This window comes from Piliocolobus tephrosceles, chromosome 19 (genome assembly GCF_002776525.5).
Source record: "Piliocolobus tephrosceles isolate RC106 chromosome 19, ASM277652v3, whole genome shotgun sequence".
In the NCBI taxonomy this organism is placed as follows: domain Eukaryota; kingdom Metazoa; phylum Chordata; class Mammalia; order Primates; family Cercopithecidae; genus Piliocolobus; species Piliocolobus tephrosceles.
Window position 1 is genome coordinate 24,712,689 of NC_045452.1, and position 26,847 is coordinate 24,739,535.

A 26,847-nucleotide genomic window follows, 5' to 3' on the forward strand; every position below is an offset into this window, starting at 1 on the left:
TCCAGTGTTGGGATTACAGGTGATAGCCACTGCACCTGGCCTCAAAGCCCTTTTATGCTAATAAACTATAATAATAAAAATAGTTAAATTATCATTTGTACTTTCACAAAAGATATGTAAGTCACTGTTCCTGTTTGTTAGGAGATTGTGGGAATTCTTTCTTCTCTTCTCTCTGATAACGATAAATCAATCAATGGCTCAGGTAGATCTCTCATCTTAAAAAACAATCTCTCTCTGGAGGAGCTCACAGCTCAGCAGTGGGGACACACAGTGAACATGCAAACTAACAGACGCAGTAATTTCCAGTACTGGTGTTTGCTATGCTATAAGGAAGAAAAAACGCACAAATGCAGTTGTGACTGGGAGTGCTCGCCAGCTGGTCTTAAAGCTGAATCCCAATAAAGAGGGAGCCCATGCCAAAAGCAAAACAGAAAGCAAACACAGGCAGAGGAACACCCAAGGGCCGCTGCGGCTTCAGTGTAGTGTAAGGCTAAGAAATCAAAAAACTAAACCCCAGTCGGAGGTGTATAAATGTCTTCTTTGCAGGCATCTTCGGTCATATGCCTAAAAAAAGAATGTGAAAAAAAATGACAGGGTGCAAATCATCCACAAAATCACCACATCAGAGTTCTTTGCATAGTAAGGAAACAAGCCGCTTTTGTCTACACATGAATTGCAAATGTTTATCATTTGTCTTCACTTTAAAGTACTTTTTCAGAACAGAAATGTTACATTTTTATGTCATCAGATTTATTAACCTTTTCCTTTTATGAGATTTGAATATGCATAGAAGGGATTCCCCAATTCAGGATAATAAAAAAAGCTTTACCCAGGTTTTCTTCTAGGATAATCATATTTTCAAGTAAATCTTTGAACTACCTGAATTTAGCCTGGTGTGTAAAGAGTAAAGAAGGAATTCTACTTTGTTTTATTATTTGTTTCTAAAATGCCAGACACTAGTCCAAATTCCATTAATCAAATAACCCATTGTTACCTAGGATATGAAATGTTCTTATCCCGATTCACTGATATGTCTACTCCTACACCAGTAAAATGAAAAACCAGCAGTCTACTGTTTGATGGAAATCTCAGACATTCCCACCCTTATACCTATAACTCAATACAAAGGAAGTGACTCCTTTTCTTTCTTTTTATTTTATTTTTTTAGAGTCAGGGTCTCTCTCTGTCACCCAGGCTGGAGAGTGCAGTGGTGTAATCAGAGCTCACTGCAACCTCAAACTCATAGGCTTAAGAGATCTGCCCGCCTCAGTCTCCCTAGTAGCTGGGATCACAGGCATGGACAACCATGCCTGGCTATGCGACTCCTTTTCTTTACAACATGACTCCACTCTGGGATAGAGCTGAGTGTCTCTCTCTCCTAGGACTACTTTCTTGATAAATACCACTTACTCTCCCACCCTCCAGCAAAGTCGTTGCCAGAAATTTTCTCAATACTATCACCCAACCCGTGGTTGGTGACTGCTTCGTCTTTCCTGTTATGCTATGATACTGAGAGTTGGTCAAGCCTCAGTTTATACAAGCCAGCACTTCTTATGGTATCAAAACCCACGAGCTCATTGCTTAGTTGTCCAAAGTTACATTTTTGTTGTTAATTTACACTAACATTCTGGCCTAACAAAGGATGCACTTTTAAAAGAGAAAGAGCTGATTACTCATGCCACAAGTGGTTTGTAATATGTAAGCAACTGATATATTTACAATAAATGTAATCCTATAAGAAAGTCACTAAATGTGAATCATCATGTATCAACTATTTTTGTTGATTTGATTTAAAGTTTTAAAATTGAAATTTTATTTTTGATTATAAAAGTAACCCATTATAAAAGTTCAGATACTTCAACACTGTATCAAGCAAGAACTAAACATCCTCAGTAACTTCATTCCCTATTTAACAATTTGCTGTGTGCTTTCCAGGATGTTTTTGGTATGTTTTTCTTTTTTTTACAAAAATGATTATTATATTCCATGTTCAGTAATATTGTTCCCCCACTTTATAGTCTATTACGAATGTTTCTTCCTGTTAAGACAGAAGGGTCGACCAGGAATGGTGGCTCACGCCTGTAACCCCGATACTTTAGAAGGCCAAGGCGGGTAGATCACCTGAGGTCAGAAGTTTGAGACCAGCATGACCAACATGGTGAAACCATGCTGCAAAAATTAACCAGGCGTGGGGTGCACGTCTTTAATCCCAGCTTCTAGGGAGGCTGAGGCAGGACAGTTGCTTGAACCCAGGAGGCGGAGGTTGCAGTGAGCCGAGATCGTGCCATTGCACTCCAGCCTGGGCGACAGAGCAAGACTTTGTCTCAAAAAAAAAAAAGGACAGAAGGATCTACATTTTAATTTATTTAGGTTTCAGGTGTTTTTTTTTTTTTTTTTTTTTTTTTGGTTTGGTTGGGACGCGGACTATGTTGCACACGCTGGTCTCCGATTCCTGGGCTCAGGTGATCCTCCTGCCTCAGCCTCACGAAGTGCTGGAATTACAGGCATGAGCCACTGTGCCTGGCCCATCTTAATTTTTAATAGTTTCATAGCACGCCACTGAACCATAGAATAGTATTACATGACAGTTATAAGGACTCCACCTTCATTATTTTCCAAAGTGGTTTCCACAGGCCTTGATGTTAAAGAAGATGGTTCTGCTATTGCTGATGCCCACGCTGTGTCACTCAACTGAAACAAAGCGAGAAAAGTCATTAGCAGACAAAGCAAGAAAACAGCCATAAAAAACAAATCAAAGCACAGGAAAAACCTAACAATTTAAACAGCCACATTCTGAGTCCCTGTTAATGGAAAGGAAGGCATATCTATTTTTTTCTTGCTTTCTTTTTTTATAGAGACGGGGTCTTGCTCTGTTGCCCAGGCTAGAGTGCAGAAGCACAATCATGGCTCACTGTATCCTTGACCTCCAAGGCTCAAGTGATGCTTCCACCTCAGCCTCCTGAGTAGCTGAGACTGCAGGCATGTGCCACCACATCCAGCTAAAGTTTAAATTTTTTGTAGAGAAGGGGTCTATGTTGCCCAGGCTCATCTCAGACTCCTGGGCTCAAGCTATCCTCCCACCTTGGCTTCCCAAACTGCTGAGATTACAGGCATGAGCCACCATGCCTGGCCTGTTCTCCTCTTTTTTGATAACCTTTTTGGGTAACTACTGACTGTGACAATGCTAATAAGCATGTGCAAATTATAATAGCAAAAACAACAACAACAACAAAACAAGGTTTAACAACTTGTATGACTTTACATAGTTTTAAATTGAAAATTAAAGAATAAGCTGGGCACAGTGGCTCACATCTGTAATCCCAGGACTTCAGGAGGCTGAGGCAGGCAGATCATCTGAGGTCAGGAGTTCGAGACCAGACCGGTCAATATGGTGAAACTGTGTCTCCACTAAAATTACAAAAAAATTAGCCGGGTGTGGTGGTGTGGGGAGGCTGAGGCAGGAGCATCACCTGAACCTGGCAGGCAGAGGTTGCAGTGAGCCGAGATTGTGCCAGTGCACTCCAGCCTAGGCGACAGAGCAAGACTCCATCTCAAAATAAACAAAAAAGAAAGAAAGAAAATTAAAGAATAGATTGAGCAAGAGTTCACCAAATCATGCTCCTTACCCAATGGGACTGGGCGAAGCTAGGGTAGCTGGCAGAACAGATGATGCTCCAAGACAGAGGTAGGCACATGTTACCTTAAAGGGCTAAATAGTAGGCCGGGCACGGTGGCTCATGCCTATAATCCCAGCACTTTAGGAGGCCGAAGCTGGTGGATCACCTGAGGTCAGGAGTTCGAGACAAGCCTGACCAACATGGCGAAACCCCATCTCTACTAAAAACACAAAATTAGCCAGGTGTGGTGGCGCATGCCTATAATCCCAGCTACTCGGGAGGCTGAGGCAGGAGAATCTCTTGAACCCGGGAGGCAGAGGTTGCAGTGAGCTGAGATCGTGCCACTGCACTCCAGCCTGGGCAGCAAGAGCAAAAACTCTGTCAAAAAAAAAAAAAAGAAAGAAAAGAAAGAGCCAAATAGTAAATATTGTGGCTTTTTAGGCTTTACTTTCCCTAGATCTAAGTGATCTGAGGAGAGGCCACAGAATACTATGGATTGCTGTCACTGTTGCTATCAGGTCACAAGGATGAGGAGTGTGATATTTAGAGCCCTTATTGAAGGCTTACTTTGTGCCAGGTACTAAGTACTTTTACCAGTACTATTAACTCATGCAACAGCTTTGAGACATATACTATGTAAACAGCAAAACTGGGGCACTGAGAATGAAACCCCTATTAAAAATGTCTTCATTTTTTGTCAGTTTCAGAGCTCTGAACTGAACTGTGACACAGTATTAGTAATAAACTCTCAGTTCTCCCTGGCAGCTAGATAAGACATGCAACTAAATTCCAGCTCACAGGACACTAAGCAGAAGGGATGGGAGCTACCTCTAGACTTTTTCTGTAAAACAATAGGGCATCTGTGGCATGGTAAGGTGGCTCACACCTATAATCCCAGAACTTTGGGTGGCCAAGGTGGGTGGATCACCTGAGGTCAGGAGTTCGAGACCAGCCTGGCCAATATAGTGAAACCTCATCTCTACTATAAATACAAAAATTAGCCGGGCGTGGTGGCACACACCTGTAGTCCCAGCTACTCGGGAGGCTGAGGCAAAAGAATTGCTTGAACCCAGGAGGTGGAGATTGCAGTGAGCCAAGATCACGCCATTGCACTCCAGCCTAGGCAACAAGAGCAAAACTCCATCTCAAAAAAAAAGTTACCTGGGTGTGTTGGTGCACACCTGTAGTTCCAGCTACTCGGGAGGCTGAGGCTGGAGAATCGCTTACTCAGGGGGCGGAGGCTGTAATGAGCTGAGATTGTGCCACTCCACTCCAGCTCGGGCAACAGAGCCAGATTCGGTCCCCCCAAAAATAAAGAAAGAAATAAAAGAATAGGGCATTAGCTCTCAAGGATGCCTGTCCTCTTCTCTTAAGCTGGGAGAGTCTTAAACTGAAACAGCTGCTTTAGACCCTGAGATGGAAGCCACACGTTGAGAAGAGCAAAGTCCATCAGTCAACGGCAGATAGCCTAACTTTAGAATTGTTGATAATGTCATTTCTCTCTTCAGTAGTTAGGTTTCAGGACTTCTTGTTACAACAGCATAGCCTATATCCTAACATTTTAAGTATGTACCTTTTGTTAACTGTCAGAGGAAGCACACTTTAAAATGAGGTGAAGCATAATACATACCTCAGGAGAAACGTGAGAGGCAAAAAAATCTTCCTCCTTTGGTGGAGGGGACAAAGGTGGAACCACACAACTATCAAGCCACAGCTAGAACAAAAACACAATGCAGGGCTGAGCATTTCATCCGGCCTGTAAAGGATTTTATTTGATACCCTTCATTTCCCTTATAGAGACCTGTTTCCTAAAGATTGGTGCTTTCCATTCTTACAAAATCAGTAACATCCCTACAGAGGACCTCTGAGTGCACTTTAGTAATCTATCATCCAGTAAATTTTGCTTCCAAACCTTGAGGAAGTCAAGTACCTCAAACACACAAACCATTTCTGAAAAGCAACGATCAAAGACTTCATATCTAAATGCAGGTTCCCAGCGATAATCAATCCTCATTATTCACGGATTCCATATTTATGAATTCACCTACTTGCTAAAATTTACTTTTAACCCAAACTCAGTCCTCGTGGTGTTTTCAGTCATTTGGAGAATAGTGCAGCAAAAAATGAGTTGCCTGAGAACCACATTCTCAGCTGAGGTAAACAAGACACACTACTCTGCCTTCTTGTTTCAGTTCTCATAACAAATGTCCTTTCTGTAGCTTATTCCGTGCTACGTTCTTCATATTTCCGTGCTTTTTATTGAGGATATCACTTTTTAAGAGGACTCTCAAGCGCAGTACTGAAGGGCTAGCTAATGTTCTGAAGCACATGAAGGCTGTGATGTGCCTCATGCGGAGAAAATCCAGGCATTAAATAAGCTTCATTCAGGGCTGAGTTACAGTCCTTGGCTGTGAGTTCAACATTCATGAGCCATCAATATATATTTAAAAAGGTGTCTCTAAATAGAAACACATGTTAAATAAGGTTATGTATTGATCAGTTGACAAAAATGAGACCAGAGCTCATAGGAACCTAATCCTGTATTTCTCCTAGGAGCAATGTTTTAGTATTCGCTAATCCAGTACTCATGATGAATTTACAGAACATAACTACTTCAAATAGTAAGAATCTATTGTACACTAATTCCTTGTAAGACAACTCAGGTAGAAAAGTTTTACTATTCAGGATAAAAATCACTTTTTCTACTAAGTGAACATGTATCTAAAGGAGACAATCCAGCCTCCAGTGACTTACATCAGTGCCATGCTTCCGTGTTGCTTGAGAGGCAAGCGATTTGATTCTCTCCCTGTAAAGCTGAGCAGCGCGACTGTTATACTTGGCATTGGTGTCACTGGTGGAACACCCATGTTGATGAAAAAAGGAAGACTACGGAGAAAAGCATGCAGATTAATATTTTGGTAAAACTAGTTATGGCCAGGTGCGGTGGCTTACGCCTGTAATCCCAGTACTTTGGGAGGCCAAGGCAGGTGGATCACGAGGTTGGGAGATCAAGACCATCCTGGCTAACACGGTGAAACCCCACCTCTACTAAAAATACAAAAAATTAGCCAAGCATGGTGGCAGGTGCATGTAATCCCAGTTACTTGGGAGGCTGAGACAGGGGAATGGTGAACCCAGGAGGCAGAGCTTGTAGTGAGCTGAGATTGTGCCACTGCACTCCAGTCTGGGAAACAGAGCAAGACTCCGTCTCAGAAAATAAACAAACAAACAAACATACAAAAAACAAACCAAAAACTAGCTATGAGACTTGCATTACAAAATGAAATAACTAGTCCTCATTTGTCCATTAAACCACCTCTGTCATTGTGAACTTTATTTGGGGAGAAGCTTTCTTCTCAGGACTACTTTTAATTCATGAGCAATCCATTTCGTTTCTTTTCTTTTTTCTTTTGAGAGTCTTGCTCTATTACCCAGGCTGGAATGGAGTGGCTCCATCTCGGTTCACTGCAACCTCCACCTCCTGGGCTCAAGCGATCCCACCACCTCAGTCTCCCAAGTAGCTGGGACTACAGGTGTGTGCCACCACGCCTGGCTAATTTCTGTATTTTTTGTAGAGATGGGGTCTTGCTATGTTGTCCAGGCTAGTCTTGAACTCCTGAGCTCAAAGAATCCACCTGCCTTGGCCTCACAAGGTGCTGGATTACAGGCGTGAGCCACTGCTCCTGGCCCTTTTCTTTGTTTCTTGAGATGGTCTGACTCTGTCACCCAGGCTGGAGTGTAGTGTGGCATGATCATGGCTCACTGCAGCCTCCAGCTCCTGGATTCAAGCAGTCCTCTCACCTTGGCTTCCCAAAGTGCTGGGATTAGAAGTGTGAGCCACCATGCCCAGTCCACAATCGATCTCAAAATGGATTCCAGTAAATCAGATTTTTTGACAAATTAGTGAGGCGCTACATTAACATTTACCTCGTTCAACACTATTCTGTCATTAACAGAGACTACAATATAAGTAAGACATTAAAACAAGTATTTAAACAATTAAAAGAAACTGCTTTTACCCACTTCATGAGGATCCATGTACAGACATGAATTATAGAATTCATATCTTAATTAAAACAGGTCTTCTAAAAACCTATACAAGTGATCCTTTGATGAACCTAATTTGACTGGTAATGATACTGGTCACCCACATGTTCCAGATCCTGTCGTGAGTGCTTCATGGGCATCATTGCATTCAATCCTCACAGCAACACTATCAGACAGTCACTACTCCTGTCTACACTTTACAGATGGGGAAAATGAAGCACAGAGAGATTCAACAACGTGCCCCAGATCACATGGGTAGCAAGGGACGGAGTTAGGATTCAAATACAAAAGGATGGTTCCAAGCCCATAACTTAGAGCTCCACTGGGTAAACTGAATGACCACTCATCTGAGCCTTCCCTCCCCATGTCCCCTGACCCCTGCTGGCTTGAGATGCGAAAGCTCCTTTCTGGAGTTTGGAGGGTGGACTCTGCAACCTTGGGAAGGCTTAGAAATAAGAACAGGTAAGTCAAACCAACAGGGCTAAGTTTAGGAACAAGTTTGTGAATATCATGATAATGGGCAAAGGTTTCTAAAAAGATGCTTGAGGCTGGGCACAGTGGCTCACGTCTGTAACTCTAGCACTCTGGGAAGCCAAAGCAGGAGGACTGCTTGAGGCCAGGAATTTGAGACCGACCTGGGAACCAAAGTGAGACCACGTCTCTACAAAAACCCAGAAAATTAATAAAGAATTAATAAGAAACACTGGCCCGGCCTGGCAGCTCATGCCTGTAAATCCCAGCATTTTGGATGGCCAAAGTAGGCAGATCACTTGAGCCTAGGAGTTCAAGACCAGACTGGCAAACATGGCAAAACCCTGTCTCTACTAAAAATGTAAAAAACTTGCTGTGCCTGGTGGTACTTGCCTATAGTCCCAGCTACTTGAGAGGCTGAGTGAATCACCTGAGCCCAGGAAGTTGAGGCTGCAGTGAGCTATGATTTTGCCACTGCACTCCAGCCTAGGCAATAGGAGTGAGACTCTATCTCAAAAAATAAGCTTGAAACATCTAAGGCATACTTTTTTCTTTCTTTCTTTCTTTTTTTTTTTTTGAGATGGTCTTGGTCAATTACCTAGGCTGGAGTGCAGTGGCACGGTGAACACTGTTCACTGTAGCATCAACCTCCTGGACTCAAGTGATTCTTCTGCCTCAGACTCCCAAGTGGCTGGGACTACAGGCATGCACCACTATGCCTGGCTAATTAAAAATTTTTTTTTGTAGACTTTGTTGTCCAGGCTGGTATTGAACTCATGAGCTCAAGTGGTCCTCCCGCCTCGGCCTCCCGAAGTTCTGGGATTACAGGTGTGAGCCACCATGCCTGGCTAGGCATATATTTTTAATTAAGAGGGGCAAAAATTGTTTCTTGAAAAGTGAAAAAAAAAATCTTAGTTATTACAATGGTTTATGGCCTTCCAAAGATCACCTCTACCTGACAAAACTGTATTCCTTAGTATTTAATTTATCTCATTAGGGAAACATTGGATCCAATTTAAATGGAAAATTATCTAATTAATTGATTTTTATGCTTAGGGACAACGAAGAAAAAAGATTGAGAAACTAGCATTTTTGAAACTGCTATTATAGACTTCTGACTTTATTTGATACACACACACACACACACACACACATATATAATTTTTTTCTTTTTGAGACAGGGTCTTGTTCTGTCACCCAGGCTGGAGTGCAATGGCATAATCACAGCTCACTGCAGCCTGGAACTCCTGGGCTCAAGTGATCCTCCCACCTCAGCCTCCTGAGTAGCTGAGGCTATAGGCAGGTTCCACTATGCCTTGCTAATTTTTAAGTCTTTTGTACAGATGAGGTCTCACTAAATTGCCCAGGCTGGTCTTAGACTCCTAGGCTCAAGTGATCTTCTTGCCTCAGCCTCCCAAAGTGTTTGGATTCCAGGCATGAGCCACCATGCCTGGTCATAATTTTTATTTGAAATGCATACAAATTTGATTTCTTATTCTTTAGCGTAGAAGAAACGCCTAAAGGAATTCCATTTACTCAATCTACACCATTTTATCCTGATAAATAGGCTACCAGTGCTGTGCAATATTTGGCTGGCTAGATTTGTGAGGCTGCCAGTTCAGTGTTTGAAATAATCAAATATACTGAATTTGTAAATAAAGTTTACAATGTTTGAAAATCCTTAATTAGGTTTGTAAATGGGGTTAAGGAAATCAGTTCTTTTAAAATTATAAATTAATATTTTAAGGTTATTTTTTCACAGAACTTACACAATATTTATATTTGTGTTTAGAAATTAACACACAGTATTTGCTATATTTAAAGACGTGAAGAATGGGTTTTTTGGCCAGGCGCGGTGGCTCACACCTGTAATTCCAGCACTTTGGGAGGCCAAGGCAGGCGGATCACTTGAGGTCAGGAGTTCGAGACCAGCCTGGCCAACATGGTGAAACCCCGTCTCTCCTAAAAATACCAAAAAACCCAGGAGTTGTGACGTGCGCCTATAGTCCAGCTACTCAGGAGGCTGAGGCAGGAGAATCTTTTGAACCCGGGAGGTGGAGGTTGCAGCGAGCCGAAACAGTGCCACTGCACTCCAGGTTGAGCAACAGAGCCAGACTCCGTCTCAAAAAAAAAGAATGGGTTTTGTAATTTATAGTTAAGAAGTTAAATATTTATTCAAATACAAGCATTCCATCCTAACCACAAAAGTCACCCCAGTTATTAAAAAACTATTGTCATAAAGAAGCCTCCAGTTTCTCTGTACCTTGCTTCCTGTTTTAATTTTCTTAAAGCACTTACCACTGCCTGTCATTTTCCTGTGAACATGTATCTTTGATCACGCTCTGACTGCCTCTGTCTATAAGAGGGGATCTTTGTTATTTTTGCGTAGTATTTTGAGACAAGGTCTCACTCTATCACCCAGGCTGGAGCACAATGGCACCATCTCAGCTCACTGCAATCTCTACCTCCCAGGCTCAAGAGATCCTCCCACCTCAGCCTCCTGAGCAGCTGGGACTACAGGTATGCACCACTATGCTTTCCTAATTTTTGTATTTTTTGTAGAAACAGGCTTTTGCCATGTTGTCCAGGCCGGTCTTATATTCATGGGCTCAAGGTGATCTGCCTGCCTCAGCCTCCCAAAGTTCTAGGATGACAAGCATGAGCCACTGTGCCCAGTGGGGATCTTGTTTGTCTTGTCTGTTATCCCCAGCACGTAGCCAACGTTTCCATTTTATTAGGTGTTTAACAGATTTTTCAATAAACAAGTCAACTGGGTCTGTCCAACTCCAAAACCCATCAGGCTCTCTGCTTCATCTCATAGGGCCTCCCAAACTTGCAAGTATTGAACTCTTTTTGTTTGTTTTTTGGGGTGGAGTCTTGCTCTGTCACCCAGGCTGGAGTGCAGTGGTCTGATCTCGGCTCACTGCAACCTCTGCCTCCCAGGTTCATGCAATTCTCCCGTCTCAGCCTCCCGAGTAGCTGGGATTACAGGTGTGCGCCACCATGCCTGGCTAATTTTTGTTTTTTGTTTTTTTTTTCTTTTTTAGTGGAGACGGAGTTCCTCCATGCTGGCCAGGCTGGTCTCGAACTCCTGACCTCAAGTGATCCGCCCACCTCAGCCTCCCAAAGTGCTGGGGTTACAGGTGTGAACTACTGCGCCCGACCTGTTTGTTTTTTATAAATAGAGGGTCTTGCCATGTTGCACAGGGTGGTCTTGAACTCCTGGGCTCCAGGGATCCCCCACCTCAGCTTCCCAAACGGCTGAGATTACAGGCATGAGCCACTGCACCTAGCCTAAGCTTCTTTACTATTATCGTGTAACAAATATTTAAACAAGAAGGAAAATGATGAGTTTGAGATGAACTTACTGCATTAGCGTTTCCTCCAACTTGCATGCATCGCAACTGAAACCATGACCAGTTAGAATCCAACTCTGTAGATCTAAATGGAAAAAATATTACTAAACGTTAATATTTTTTATCCCCAGGATCAAAATCAGCGAGCTTTTGAGAACAAGGTTTCCTTTTTAGGATTCTAAAGAATTCTACGTTTGTGTCAACAAGGACCCCACTTTTGGGATGCCAGGACTCCAGAGTGGATGATGGCTGGTGCGAGCAACCCCTGGCTCCTGTCGTCCTTCCTGGAATGCAGGGCATGGGGACATGGTAAGTGTCAGCAGGCTGCTGGAACAACACCAACCCTTTGCCTCCTATCCTTGGTTGGGTATAATTTAGAATTTGTTAATGCGTCTCTACTCGATACAGATGCACTGTTTGGATGTTTTCATGTCGGTGATCTACTTGTCCAGTTTGATCCCTACCAGAAGCTTGGAGGATGCTCATTCTCTCATCACAAGGTAGAAGAGACCTACCCAACATCACGACCGGCAGGGAGAGAAAACACAAGATTTCATGCTCCTGAAGTGAAAGCTACAAGCACTTCCTGCCCTGCCACACCTTATGCCTGACTTCCCTCCACTGTAAAACAAGTACATCTGAAACAAGGCAGTGAGTATAGCTTCAACAATGTACATTCACCAAGGGGTCGACTGTAAAGCAACAATGTTAGAATCTTTATACTGAATCCACAGAAATGAGCAAAAAGCAGAGGCTGTTATTCAGTAATAGCTTGCCTTACACTAACTGTAAAGGAATGTGGCTATTTTAGAATGGGTATACGTAGAATACCTTTTACAAAACGGGCAAGGAAGAAAGAAAAGAAGCTTCAGGTGCACCAAAACTTTCCTTTGTGCTGCCCTTATATTTACTAATTTCTTTCTTTCTTTTTGAGACAGGGTCTCACTCCGTCACCTAGGAATAGAGTAGTGTGATCACAGCTCACTGCAGCCTCAACCAGGATTGCTCAAGAAATCCTCCTGTCTCAGCCTCCCAAGTAGATGGTAGCCACCATGCCTGGCTTTTTTTTTTTTTTTTTGAGACGGAGTTTTGCTCTTGTTGCTCAGGCTGGAGTGCAATGGTACGATCTTGGCTCACTGCAACCTCCACCTCCTGAGTTCAAGCGATTCTCTTGCCTCAGCCTCCCGAGTAGCTGGGATAACAGGCATGTGTCACCACGCCTGGTTAATTTTTGTATTTTTAGCAGACAGGGTTTCTCCATGTTGGTCAGGTTGGTCTTGAACTCCTGACCTTAGGTGATCCACCTGCCTTGGCCTCCCAAAGTACTGTGATTACAGGCATGAGCCACCGTGTCCGACCTTTTGTTTGTTTGTTTGTTCTTTGTTGTTTTTTAATAGAGATAGGGTCTTGTGTTGCCCAAGCTTGTCTAGAACTTCTGAGCTCAAGCAATCCTCCCACCTCGGCCTCTCAGTGTTGGGATTACAGGTGTGAGCCACCATGCCCAGTGAACCATACCTTCTATTTTTTTTGACACAGAGTCTCACTCTGTCGCCCAGGCTAGAGTGCAGTGATGCGATTTCAGCTCATTGTAACCTCTGCCTTCTGGATTCAAGCAATTCTTGTGCCCCAGCCTCCAGAGGTAGCTGGGAATAGAGGCGTGCGGAACCACGCCTGGCTAATTTTCATAATTTTAGTAGAGACGTGGTTTCGCCATGTTGGCCAGGCTAGTCTCGAACTCCTGGCCTCAAGTAATCCCCTCATCTCAGCCTCCCAAAGTGCATACCACTATTAATCTAGAGTTTTACTTATAGACAAGCTCAGTAACTACTTCCCAGCAGCCCTTTGTTTATAACTTGTTTGATTAACTCTATAAGGTCATGAACCTGGGAGGCAGAGGTTGCAGTGAGCCAAGATCACACCACTGCACTCCAGACTGGGTGACAGAGCGTCTCTACTAAAGACCCTTTCTATACTAACATCATAAAAAGATTCTCCCCAGTGTCCACCGAGCAGGAGCCCAGATTCTGCCCTGGTCATCATCAACGTGTTCTAGGGCTCACTATGTGCCAGGCTGTATGGGACTCTTTTGTTTGCTCCTGCCAACTCCCTATATGGCAGGTCCTAGTATTCTTACCCTCACTTTCAAGAGAAGGAAAGTAAGACATTCAGAGGTAAGGAACACACCCAAGGCCAGGAAAGGACAGCTCAGATTTGCCCTCCCCCACCGCCCTGCCCCACCGCATCCCAGCTCCTGCATCCTCACCTTTTCCTGACGTTGTCTCCCGTTCTGCCCAGGCTAAGTCAGCCTCCCTGCATGCCTCACCCGTCCAGGGCCTCAGGAGTGAGTATTAGTTCCCAGCCTGGAAGCTAAGGAGCTCCACAATATGACACAGATCCTCTCCTTTCACTCTCACTTCTCTTTATTTTCCTATGCATACAAAAACTCACTACGAGGCATTTCGCTTTTTCCTACTTCTATATCTGAAGGTCCGAGCACTGACCTCAATATTCCCTCCCTTGTCTCCATTATCTTTTTTTGTTGTTGTAGAGATGAGGTCTCACTATGTTGCCCAGGCTGGTCTTAAACTCCTGGGCTCAAGCTATCTTCTCACCTGGGCCTCCCAAGTGCTGGGATTACAGGCACAAGCCACCATGCCCAGCCTTGTCCCATTATCAAAACCTCACCAAACCTTCCAAGTTCATCGCAAACATGACCTCCTTTAAACTTTGCCTAATTTTCCAACCAGAAGTGGGCACAGGACTTAGTTTCCAACTCTGATACATAATTTTGCAGTCCATCTTCTTATTTACGTTGTATTTAAGCCTGTCTCTAACCCCATGCCAACAAGATAGATGCAGGGATCCCATTCACCTTTAATAAGCTCATGAAATACATAACGGCAAACTTGAGAAGAAACAGAGCTAGAGGGGAAGCGCAGCCTGAAATATGGAGATCCCAGCAATGGAGGTGAAAAGGGGCAGAGGTCAGTTCAATCAGGTCCACTGTGGGAGCAGTCAGCAATCAACGCAGCTTGCCCTCCCCAGATACTCTTAATCTGCCTTCCCCCTTTTGCTTGGCAAAAGCTGTAACTTTTTTTTTTTTTTTTTGAGACGGAGTCTCGCTCTGTTGCCCAGGCTGGAGTGCAGTGGCCGGATCTCAGCTTGCTGCCAGCTACGCTTCCCAGGTTCACGCCATTCTCCTGGCTCAGCCTCCCGAGTAGCTGGGACTACAGGTGCCCGCCACCTCGCCCAGCTAGTTTTTTGTATTTTTTAGTAGAGACGGGGTTTCACCATGTTCGCCAGGATAGTCTTGATCTCCTGACCTCGTGATCCACCCGTCTTGGCCTCCCAAAGTGCTGGGATTACAGGCTTGACCCACCGTGCCTGGCCAAAAGCCATAACTTATAAATTATTTTTCCTCTGTAAATTTATTGACTTGAAATTCTAGTTAAAGGAAAAAAACTCCATTTAAACATGCGCACCACCCATGCCACACAGGAAGCTGTGTGTCTGTGTGTGCGTGTGTGTGTGTGTCTGGCAGTGGGAGGGGAAGAAGAGGGGAAAAGTATTCTAGAGGAGAGACTTCATATTTTGGGACTGCTTGGATTTTTTCCCAGTTAGCTAGTGGTTTTTTTTTTTTTTTTTTTTTTTTTTATTTTTTTGAGTCAGGGTCTTTGTTCTGTCACCCAGACTGAAGTGAAGTGGTAAGATCATAGCTCACTACAGCCTCAAACTCCCAGGCTCGGCTAGGTGCTGTGGCTCATGCCTGTAATCCCAGCACTTTGGGAGGCTGAGGCGGGTGGATCACATGAGGTCAGGAGTCCAAGACCAGCCTGGCCAACATGGTGAAACCCCGTCTCTACTAAAATACAAAAATTAGCTGAGCGTGTTGGCACACACCTGTAACCCCAGCTACTCGGGAGGCTGAGGCAGGAGAACTGCTTGAACCCAGGAGGCGGAGGTTGCAGTGAGCTGAGATCGTACCATTGCACTCCAGCCTGGGCGACAGAATGAGACTGTCTAAAAGAAAAAAACAAAAAACAAAAAAAACAAGCAAATAAAAAAACCAAAAAAACTCCCAATCTCAAGTGATTCTTCCACCTTGGCCTCCCGAAGTGCTGGGATTACATGTGTGAGCCACTGTGTCCGGCCCACCAATTTTTTTTAGGAATAAAAAATTTAAAGAATAGCTCTTCTCTGCCTTAAAAATAACAAAAACCATACCAAGTACCTTCTCATCCTTGACTTTCTCTTGCCCAAATCCTAGACTCCTGCCCTAAGGTTGTGTCATGAATTTGAATTGTTGTTTTTGAATCATTTACAAGCACAGTGATTCATACAGTTCTATTTATCTGACTTTTAAAAGGTCAGTAATTAAACCTGCAATGGCCCAAACAGATCCTGCTGTACCACCCTCAGGCTCTAGGTCAGTCCTTGCCTCAGGGAGGAACACATCATAAAATCACCCAATTTCCTGGAATGGCTTAAACCAGAAGTAAGAGCCAGATTATAATGGGCAAGACTTAGCAGAAAGGCGGAGGGAAAGAACACAGTAAAGACAGAAGGAAGAGAAGCGACTAGGTATTGGAGTGTAGTCTTCACCTGCTCTGGGCAGGGAAGGTTACCGTAAGTTAACTGGAAACGATCAATCTGGAAAACAAAGTACACTAAAAACAAGCTTCAGCCGGGGTAATCCCAGCACTTTGGGAGGCTGAGGTGGGCGGATCACCTGAGGTCAGGAGTTCAAGACCAACCTGGCCAACATGGAGAAACTCTTGTCTCTACTAAAAATACAAAAATTAGCCGGACATGGTGGCATATGCCTGTAATCCCAGCTACTCAGGAGGCTGAGGCAGGAGAATCACTTGAATCCGGAAGGCAGAGGTTGCAGTGAGCTGAGATCTGGCCACTGTACTCCAGGCTGGGCGACAGAGCGAGACTCCGTCTCAAAAAAACAAACAAACAAAGAATTATAATAGATTTTACCTTATAGGAACAAATGCTTTTTTTTTTTGGCACTACAGGTGCCAGCCACCTCGCCCGGCTATCTTTTTGTATTTTTTAGTAGAGACGGGGTTTCACCGTGTTAGCCAGGATGGTCTCGAACTCCTGACCTCGTGATCCACCCGTCTCGGCCTCCCAAAGTGCTGGGATTACAGGCTTGAGCCACCGCGCCCGGCCACAAATGCTCCTTCTTAATAATCATGTTGTACCAATATTTCAATATTCCTTAAGTCATAATATAGGATTGCTTGCCATAATTCCAAATGGGTAGCCTAACTGGTTCCTTCCCTAGAAAAGATGCAGTAGGGAAATCTCTGGATTGTCTGGGGAAGGCAGCAATGACTAAGCCATGGCTGTTTGAGGGTGCCCTGCAGAGGCTGTCCTGGCAAGGGCCTGTGGCAGCTGACATGCAGGCCTTGCTTAGCTTTCAAGCCCCGGGGAACTTTCCATTATGTCTTTTATTATTTCAATTTATTTCACTTCACAAATAGTGCTGCCTCCCACTGGCCTGTGGGGTTATCCCATCAGACTGTCTGTCCAAAGGTGGTGTCTTCTGATGCTTTGCATAGGCCCCATATGGGCTATCGCCGTAGAGTATCAGAAGTAGAAGATGGTTTACTCACCACAGGGGCCAGTGCAACCCAAGTCTTCAGACAAAAGGAGAAAAAAGACCTTCATGTTATAAACATTTGAAATTGCCACTAAAAATTATTCACTCAGGCTTTGTGATATTAGTGTCCTTGGAAGCCAGATCTGTAAGATTATGCTGGAAGTGAAGCCCTATTACAAGGAGAGCGTCTCATCATTGACATAAACTCTGCACTTTGGTGGACATAGGACAGACCCACAGCACCTGATTCCCCTTCTCCCATGAGTCGGTACTTCGTACTGCTGAATTATTAGAAGATAATTGTCATAAATTGGTTTTCCATTGCTTGTAACACAATTCCTGAAACTGGATAATTTATAAAGAAAAGAAGTTGATTTCTTACAGTTAAGGAGGCTGAGAAGTCCAAGGTCAAGGGGCTACATCTGGTGAGAACCTTCTTGCTGGCTGGACTCTGCAGAGCCCAGAGGCAGCACAGGCCATCACCTAGTGAGAACGCTGAGCGTGCTAGCTCAGGTCTCTCTTCCTCTTCCTATAAAGCCGCTCACATGATAACCCATTAATCCAGGAATGGATTAATCCATCCATGAGGGCTCAACCACTTCTTAAAGGCCTCACCTTTTAATACTGTATGACAACCCTGAAAATCAAATTTCTTTCCTTTTTTTTTAAGAGACAGGGTCTCACTCTGTCGCCCAGGCTGGAATGCAGCAGCATGATCATAGTTCACTGCAGCCTTGACTCCTACGCTTAAGTGATCCGCCCACTTCAGCCTCCCAAGTAACCACGACTACAGTTATACATCATCACACCACAGCATTTTTTATTTTTTTGTACCGGCTGAGTTCGCTTGAGCCCAGGAAGCTATGATGGCACTACTGCAGCCAAGGTGACAGGTGACAAGGCAAGACCCTGTCTCAAAAAAAGACAAGAAAAAAGGGAAAAAAAACCCACCCATGTAACAATGTAATCACTTTCACCCCAATGAGAGAAGATTCACTTACCGAATAAAACTCAAGTGAACACCAAGTGACCGGTGGGACCCGGAGCAATCAATGCAAAGGAACACTCCATAGGTTACGCTCGCCCAGCTGGGATTTTTGGCACCACAATCAAAACACACCTGAAAAAAAAATGCTAAATTCAGTTACTAATTTATGTTAGCCAAATAAATTATCCTGTAAGATACAGTAAATGACTTAGCTTGAAAACTGCTTAGTCTTTATAATATAAACTTTGGGATTGTAATATTAGAAAATATCTCACCTAGGTTTTTTTTTAAAGCCTCATATTTCATGTTCTTTATTATATATAATTATATTAATTATAAGTTAGTATAGTTAATTACTATATTATGTATTTTTTTATTTTGAGACACAGTCTCACTCTTTCACCCAGGCTGGAGTGCAGTGGTGCGATCTAGGCTCATCGTAACCTCTGCTTTCTGGGTTCAATTGATTCTCCTGCCTCAGCCTCCGGAGTAGCTGGGACTACAGGCTCGCACCACTATACCCGACTAATTTAGTATTTTTAGTAGAGACGGGGTTTTACCATGTTGGCCAGGCTGGTCTCGGTCTCCTGACCTCAGGTGATCTGAGAGCCTCGGCCTCCCATAGTGCTGGGATTACAGGCATGAGCCACTGTGCCCAGTTTACTATAAGATTTATATAGTATATTACAGATTATTTTATATATATATATATTTATTATTATTATTATTTTTTTTGAGACGGAGTCTCGCTCTGTAGCCCAGGCTGGAGTGCAGTGGCCAGATCTCAGCTCACTGCAAGCTCCGCCTCCCAGGTTTACGCCATTCTCCTGCCTCAGCCTCCCGAGTAGCTGGGACTACAGGCGCCCGCCACCTCGCCCGGCTAGATTTTTGTATTTTTTAGTAGAGACGGGGTTTCACCGTGTTAGCCAGGATGGTCTCGATCTCCTGACCTCGTGATCCGCCCGTCTCGGCCTCCCAAAGTGCTGGGATTACAGGCTTGAGCCACCGCGCCTGGCCTATATATATTTATTTTTATTTATTTATTTATTTTTTTGAGATGGAGTCTCGCTCTGTCGCCCAGGCTGGAGTGCAGCAGCATGATTTCGGCTCACTGCAACCTCTGCCTCCCAGGTTCATGCCATTCTCCTGCCTCAGCCTCCTGAGTAGCTAAGACTACAGGCGCCCGCCACCACAACCGGCTAATTTTTTTGTATATTTAGTAGATACGGAGTTTCGCCGTGTTAGCCAGGATAGTCTCAATCTACTGACCTCGTGATCCGCCTACCTCAGCCTCCCAAAGTGCTGGCATTACAGGCGTGAGCCACCCTGCCTGGCCTATCATGTATATATTTTAAAAACGCACACTATACATAGTGAAGAGAATTTAGGTTTGTGTACCATCTCAAACATGCCTTATCCTTGAAGCTGCAGCAGGGATCCTACCAGTCATGTCAAGGAATGCTAGTGAGGGAAGCAGCCCTGCCTGGGAACACTCTGGCTCTAGCATCCTTCCTGGCACTGGCTACACCAGACGGCAGGCTGTTGCACATATTTCTTCTCTCCCCAGCCCGAGGAAGAAGCTGTGGCAGCCAGACTCCAAGATGGCCCCAATGAAACCCACCTCCTGGTATTCACGTCCTGTGTAATCTCCATCCTCACTTTACCAAGGTGATCTGTGTGTCTGTGTGTGTGTATGGCAGAAATGACCATGTCATTTTTGAGACTGGGTTACAAATGACACTATGGCTTTTTCTTCTCCCCCTGCTCCCTCCCCACCTTGGACCACGAGCTCTAGGGGAAGCCGGGTGCCATGTCTTGAGGACACTCAGGTAGCTTTGTGGAGAGGGTGAAGTGCTGAGGAACTGAGGCCCTTGGTCCAACTGCCAGTGAGGAGAGGAGGCCTGCAACCACCATGTAAGCTCCCAGATGACCTCAGCCCTGGCCAACAGCTTGACTGCAGCCTCATGAAAGACCCTGGGTCAGAAGCAGCCAGCTAAGTCACCCCAAATTCCTGACCCTCAGAACTATCTGTTGTTTCATATGCTAAGTTGGGGGCGATCTGATACACAGCAATAGATAACTAATACAGAGAGATATTCCTTTATGAAATGCTGTGCCCTTCTCTACTTCCATCACCTCACTCTGTCCAGGTCACTTTGATAACTCTTAAAAGCATGTTCATAACCGAGGACTATGTCCCCTGCCCACCGAGGGCCCTGAGAGCTCTTACAGGGGTAAAATCTTTCCCTTTCACCAATCTTTATGGCTTTTTTTTTTAAAGAGACAAGGTCTGGCTCTCACTTTGGCAGAAGTGCAGTGGCATGGTCCTAGCTTGCTGCTTTATGGCTTTCTTTGGCTCTGTCACCAAGGCTGGAGTGCAGTGGCACGGTCCTAGTTTGCTGCTTTATGGCTTTTCTCAGCTCTGTCACCTAGGCTGGAGTGCAGTGGCATGGCCCTGGTTTGCTGCTTTATGGCTTTTCTTGGCTCTGTCACCTAGGCTGGAGTGCAGGGGCAGGGTCCTAGCTCACTGCAGTCTCGAACTCTTGAGCTTGAGCCATCCTCCCACCTCAGCCTCCTAAGCAGTTAGGACAAGTGTACGCCACCACGCCCAGTTAATTTTTTTCTTTTGTAGCGACAGGGGTCTTGCTATGTTGCCTAAGCTGGTCTTGAGCTCCTAGGCTCAAGCAATTTGGGCCCTCTCGGCCTCCCAAAAAGCTAGGATTACAGGTGTGAGCCACCAAGTCCGGCCCCGTCATGTCACCTTGCTTTCCTGTCTACTAGGACAGAACCTGCACATGGTAAATGCACAATAAGTGTTTGCTGAATAGTTGTGTACTTTAAAATCTCACACACAGCCTGAAAAACAGGCTTACCCATGGTATGGTAAGCATTCAGTAAATATTTGTTAATCAAAAGAAAAACTTTAAAAACTTATTGCCAGCTCAAACATTATTATTCGCCCCTTCAACACTGACACTGAAGCCCAACATTCTTCACCAACAGGAGCATAAAAGTACTTTAAAACACACAGTGCTAACGAGCAGAGTCACACATGGGAAGTGTGCTGGGCCCATAAAATACACAGTGCTTGTTGTGGAAAGTGGTATTTATAACTCATTAAACTCAGAATAGGAAAAAAATCCTCCAATAGAATTGTCTTTAATCTTTCTGCAGGAAAAAAAAAATGTATTAGATAATTAGATACACAGGCTGGGTGCAGTGGCTGACACCTGTAATCCTAGCACTTTGGGAGGCCAAGGCAGGTAGATCGCTTGAGTTCAGGAGTTTAGGACCAGCCTGGGCAACGTGGCGAAACCCTGCCTATACCAAAAAAATAAAAATTTTTGTATTTTTGTAGAGAAGGGGTTGCATGATGTTGGCCAGGTTGGTCTTGAACTCCTGACCTCAGGTGATCCACCCGCCTCAGCCTCCCAAGGTGCTGGGATTACAGGCATGAGCCACCGCACCTGGCCTATTTATTTGTTTTTTAAATCAATGAACATTTTCTTAATTCTGATTCTTTTTATCATGTGTTTTCTTACACAAAGAACTTTCACATAAATTATCTTACAATAAGAGTTTCTTTCTGATTCAGTTTAAAAATGACAATAGCATTCGTTGTGCCCAAGTTAGAATTATACCAAAATTACCATATGCCAGCATGTACAATCATCCCACTGGTGGCCGGAAAACTGGCTTAAGGGAGTGTCTGTCACTCAGACGAGCCATCACCCCTGGTGGGCACATGGTGGAGATGAGGGAAGGCCAGACTAGAAGCAGGCTGGGTCTTTTGGATCGTCTCTACTTCTTTTTCACTTCTTCACCATTCTCCCCACTGAACTTGAGCACAGGAATCTGCTGGCAATCCTTGGGCTCCAGGAAGACCTCATCAAGGTGCCACCTCTGAAGGGTGCACTTCTGGATGAGCTGATGTGGAGACGGCTCTCTGACTTGGATCCAGAGCTAGGAATCTTCAACTTGGCATCAGCAATGTCCACGAAGTTGTGCTTGTTGGTGCGTTTGAGACAGTGAATGTCGAGAATAGGGACCAGAGCACCCTGTGCCTTGGGATGCACCTGCTCCAATGCCAACTGGTAACACGAAGCCCTGGAAAAGTCTTTTGTATGAGGTAATACACAAGGGCCAAGCCTGAACCATACCAGTACTGAACACATTGCCGAAAAGGACCATTTTTTCCTTGAGGCAATGGCATCCTGCTTCCTGGATACTTTTGCCACCTCACAGCACAACTCTCTTGAAAATCATCAAAGGCAAATTGTTCTGTAAGCGACAGAAGCACCATGCTGCAGAGAGCATGAGGAGTCCTTCCGGTCGTGGGATGGCGGCAGTAAATCTTGATCTCCATTTTAGAGAAAACTAAGGAATTACTGAATTAAGTATGACAGATAAGAAGTGGCCACTTCTTAGTAATTCCTTAGTGGAAATGTCCACAGTGCGGACTGGATCCCATGCAGTCTGTTCCCCGAGCCACTCTTCCAGCTCCACCACACTGTGCTTCAGAGCAGAAAACACACCACCTGCTGTCCTGCATCTGCCCTTCATCCATCCACTAGACTGTAAGCTCCCAGAGGACAGGAACATACCATCAGTGTACATACCTTTAATGCTCTACACAGTGCCCAGCATACCATAGGGGCTTGAGGAATACTTGTTGAATGAATAATCCAATCTATATAAAAGTAAGGAATGGTAAAGCAACAAAGAAGGATTTCACAAACCAGAAAATTGACCCTTGGCCAGGTGCGGTGGCTCGCGCCTGTAATCACACAACACTTTGGGAGGCTGAGACAGGCGGATCACTTGAGGTCAGGAGCTTGAGACCAGCCTGGCCAATATGGTGAAACTCCATTTCTACTAAAAATACAAAAATTAGCCATGCTTGATGGCACATGCCTGTGGCCCCAGCTACTCAGGAGGCTGATGCAAGAGAATCTCTTGAACCTGGGAGGAGGAGGTTGCAGTGTGCCAAGATCGCACCATGGCACTCCAGACTGGACAACAAAGTTAGACTGTCTCAAAAAAAAAAAAAAAAAGAAAGAAAAAGAAAATTGACCCTCATGACCTTTCATCCAGAGTAAATCATCATACATGAGAGGAAGAAATTGGATACCATATTCTAAAGGTAAGCCAACTTGTTTTTCTTTGATTACCTTTCCTGGCTCATGTATCTTAGAGCTCTCTTTTATAACCCCAATTTTAAAACGCTATTGTTGTCTTTTAGGTAAGGGTTTCAAACCAGTTGATAAAATACAAGGTCTCAACCAAGAAACATAGCACATTACTGGAAAACATTACCAGAAAACATTTCTGATCTTTGCTTTTATTAATCTTATTACAGAATGTAAACTTTTTCATATGTGTGTTCTTCATAATAAAAACAGTTGCCATTTATTGAAGACTATTATATGCAGTTCTTACTCTAAGCGTTTTCCTTGGATTATTCCATTTAATCTTCACAATAACCCTCTGAATTAGGTCCAGTTCATGCCCCATTTTCAGATGAGGAAAAAAGAGACAAAGTGGTCAAGTAACCTGTCCAAGGGTGACATACCTAGAAAGTAGCAGTTTGGACCATACGAGCCTATCTCTCAAAAGCCTCTTGATATAAAGACATTGACTTCTTATTTAAAATTATCTTTGAATTAAATCAAAGAAAATACATGTTGATGTTTCTGAGATAAAGGTGACAAAAAATATATAGTTTACACATTGCTAACCGCAGATCCTAATCTTGTCTAGTTATACGGGACCCACTCTTCATAAACCCATCAATATAAATTTAAAAATCAAGGCTGGGCGCGGTGGCTTACGCCTATAACCCCAGCACTTTAGGAGGCCAAGGTGGCTGGATCACTTGAGGCCAGGAGTTTGAGACCAGACTGGCTGACATGGTGAAACCTCGTCTCTACTAAAAATACAAAAAGTAGCTGGGTGTAGTGGTGGATGCCTGTTAATTCTGGTGACTCAGGAGGCTGAGGCCGAACTGCTTGAACCCAGGAGGCAGAGGTTGCAGTGAGCTGAGATCGCACCACTGCACTCCAGCCTGGGCGACAGAGCAAGACTGTCTCAAAAAAATTAAAATTAAAACATTAAAAAAAAAGAAAGAAAGAAAGAAAATTAAGGCCAGCATGGTGGCTCATGCCTATAATCCTAGCGCTCTGGGAGGCCAAAGCAGGGGGAGGCAGGAGGACTGCTTGAGCCCAGGAATTTGAGACCAGCCTGGGCAACATAGCAAGACCCTGTCTCTACAAAAATAAATAAATTAATTAATAATAAAAATCAGGTGGGCATGGTGGTGCAGCCCTGTGGTCTCAGCCTCATCAGGAGGCTGGGAAGAAAGGATGGCCTGGGCTGGGTAGGTCAAGGCTGCAGTGAGCTAGAATCAAGACACTTCACTTCAGCCTGGGTGACAGGGTGAGACTCTTGTCTCTAAAATAAATAAATACATAAAAATGTGAAAATCAAGAAAACAGTGAAGAAATGGACACTGGAGAATTCCTGGAGCCTTTCTCTTAACTTTCCCACATCCATCGGACATCACCCCCAATAAACTGTTTCCTTCCTCACCTAGGCTGGAAAAAATATGGGCTTCCCTGTACCATCAAGACTTAAAACCAACAGAAACACTTATCTTATAACATTTCCTATGCCAGCATGTGGAGGTTCAGGACCATGCTCAGTAACAGCTGTTCCCTTCGGAAGTGACAGTGGGGACCAGACAAAACTCGTGTCACCGGAGGGGTGGGGAGAGTCCACGCTGACGCAACAGCCCTTTGCACTCTCCAGGTCCCTCTCCGACCCGACTTGTCACCTTAGCCCCCTGCGTCACCCCAATACCTCCAGCCAGCTGCGCAAAGCTGTAAAAGTTCCAGAGAGAGAACAGTCTCTGGAGACAAAAAAAAAAAAAAGAAAACCCCCATCTCCAAAGAGAGCCGAGGGGAGGGAGGAGGCTGTGGTGAACCTCCCTGGCCAAAGCGACAAAAGCTGGAAGCCAGAGCGGAGACTACTCGGCAGCTTTATCAGAAGAGAAACCGAGGCAGGCACCGCAAGGCCCGAGGAGCCTGGCCGGCTCCAACAGGCGGGGTCGAGCTCCAGGATGGCGCCGGGGGTAGCCGAGATTTCCCCGCATCCGGCGCCAGCAGCCGGGGTTTCTGAGCCGGGAGCCCCCTCCTCGCAGCGCCCCCGAGGAAGACCCCGCCCCCGCTCAGAGCCCCCAGTGCTCGCCCCCCGCCCCAAGAGCTCGCTGGGGGTGTGCCCGCGCCGCCGCCCCCGGGAACGCTCCCCGGCCCGCGTGAGGACCCCCGCGCTCCGGTCTCCCACCCGGGCCTCCCAGCTGCCCGGCCCTGCCCGTCCCGTCCCGGCCAGGCTGCCGCGGCCCCACAGTGCGACGTGTCACAGGCCGCGCCGGCCCCGCCTCCCACGCCACGGTCACTGGCGCCCGCAGGGGCCGCCCGCCGGTTCCCGCAGGGATGGAAGGCAGGCCCGCACTCGCTCACGGCCGCTACCTTGTTAGTGGGCACCGAGCGGAGGCGCTTGAAGATGGTCAAGATGTCCTGCTTGCTGGGGTCCCCCATCGTCAGCTGAAAGCCGGGCGCTGCTGGCCCAGCCAACCTGTAAGGACCGACGAAGAGCGGTTGCCGCCTCAGCAGGAGCGACGAGGCCGCGGGGGCGGTGCTGCACGTGACGGTCAGGCTCCGCCCCAAGCCCCGCCCACGACCGGGCCCGCTCACCGCCGGGGCGCAGGCGCCGCTTGCTTTCCCTCCCCGTCCTCGCTTCAGCCGCGCGGCTGGCCAGACCCCGGACGCTGGACGCGCGTGCGCAGGAGGCTCGCGCGCCATTTGCGGCGCGGCTCCACGCCCCTAGCTCTGGGCGAAGCCGGTCCCGGGTGTGGCTGGCTGCCACGCGCACTGCCATAGGCTCCACTAACCTTTAGTCTGGTCGATCGCCATTTCGCCTCACCGGCTGCTTCCATGGAAATATCAGAGGCAGGGGAAGGGGCCCACGCGCCATCTTTTGGCACGAGACGGATGGTGGGCTCCCGCTCCTTGACGCCGGACGTTAGCTGGTCGCCTTCCTTTTTTTTTTTTTTTTTTGAGACGGAGCCTCGCTCTGTCCCCCAGGCTGGAGTGCAGTGGCACGATTGCGGCTCCCTGCAACCTCCGCCTCCCGTGTTCAAGCGATTCTCCTGCCTCAGCCTCCCCAGTAGGTAGGATTACAGGCGCCCACCACCACGCCCTGCTAATTTTTGCAGTTTTAGTAGAGACGGGGGTTTCACCATGTTGCCCAGGCTGGTCTCTAACTCCTGACTTCAGGTGATTCACCCACCTCGGCCTTGCAAAGTGCTGGGATTGCAGACGTGAGCCACCGCGCCCGACTCTTTTTGTTCTTGCCCTCAGCTCACTCCAGGCCCTGGGTGGAAAGCTTTCTTTGCCTGGAAACTGGCTTTCTGAAACCAAGGGTTTTTGTGTCACGTTCATGGAGAGAGAGCGGTGCGGGTTGAGGCAGAAGTGCTCACTCAGAACTAATGAGTCCAGATGAGAAGCTTGACTTCTAACCCCAGCCCTCGGGGCTAAACCCTACTCTCTGGGAAACAATTCCAGCCAGAAGAGTTTACACTCAACAGAAGGTGCCTCTGTCACCACAATGGGTGTGGAGCCACTGGAAAGAGGTTGGGTGATAGTGAGGAAGGATAGTACGTTTTGGCATCAAAGACAGTACCTAGACCTCAATCCC

At 45.7% G+C, this 26,847-nt stretch overlaps 1 protein-coding gene and 1 long non-coding RNA gene across 3 annotated transcripts in view; one reads left to right on the plus strand and one right to left on the minus strand.

Annotated features, from left to right (window-relative positions):
- Positions 1-25,891, minus strand: part of ARFGAP3 (ADP ribosylation factor GTPase activating protein 3) — a 60,146-nt gene extending 34,255 nt beyond the window's left edge. Inside the window, exons 1-6 of one of the 2 annotated variants that reach the window (XM_023221799.3) lie at positions 25,620-25,891; positions 18,107-18,225; positions 11,504-11,576; positions 6,372-6,503; positions 5,248-5,331; positions 2,604-2,691 (exon numbers count right to left, since the gene is read on the minus strand). In XM_023221799.3, coding sequence (XP_023077567.1) covers positions 2,604-2,691; positions 5,248-5,331; positions 6,372-6,503; positions 11,504-11,576; positions 18,107-18,225; positions 25,620-25,688 — 565 coding nt within the window. In that variant the 5' untranslated portion in view covers positions 25,689-25,891. Of the gene's footprint in view, positions 1-2,603; positions 2,692-5,247; positions 5,332-6,371; positions 6,504-11,503; positions 11,577-18,106; positions 18,226-21,743; positions 22,780-25,619 lie in introns of those variants that run through there. The other variant, XM_023221800.3, reaches the window with a different exon arrangement.
- LOC111548922 lies at positions 10,616-22,963 on the plus strand. The gene is made up of 5 exons (XR_002733557.3): positions 10,616-10,655; positions 11,623-11,800; positions 11,900-12,142; positions 19,661-20,007; positions 21,945-22,963. It is a non-coding gene; the product is annotated as an uncharacterized LOC111548922 (long non-coding RNA).
- Positions 25,892-26,847: the final 956 nt, after the last annotated feature.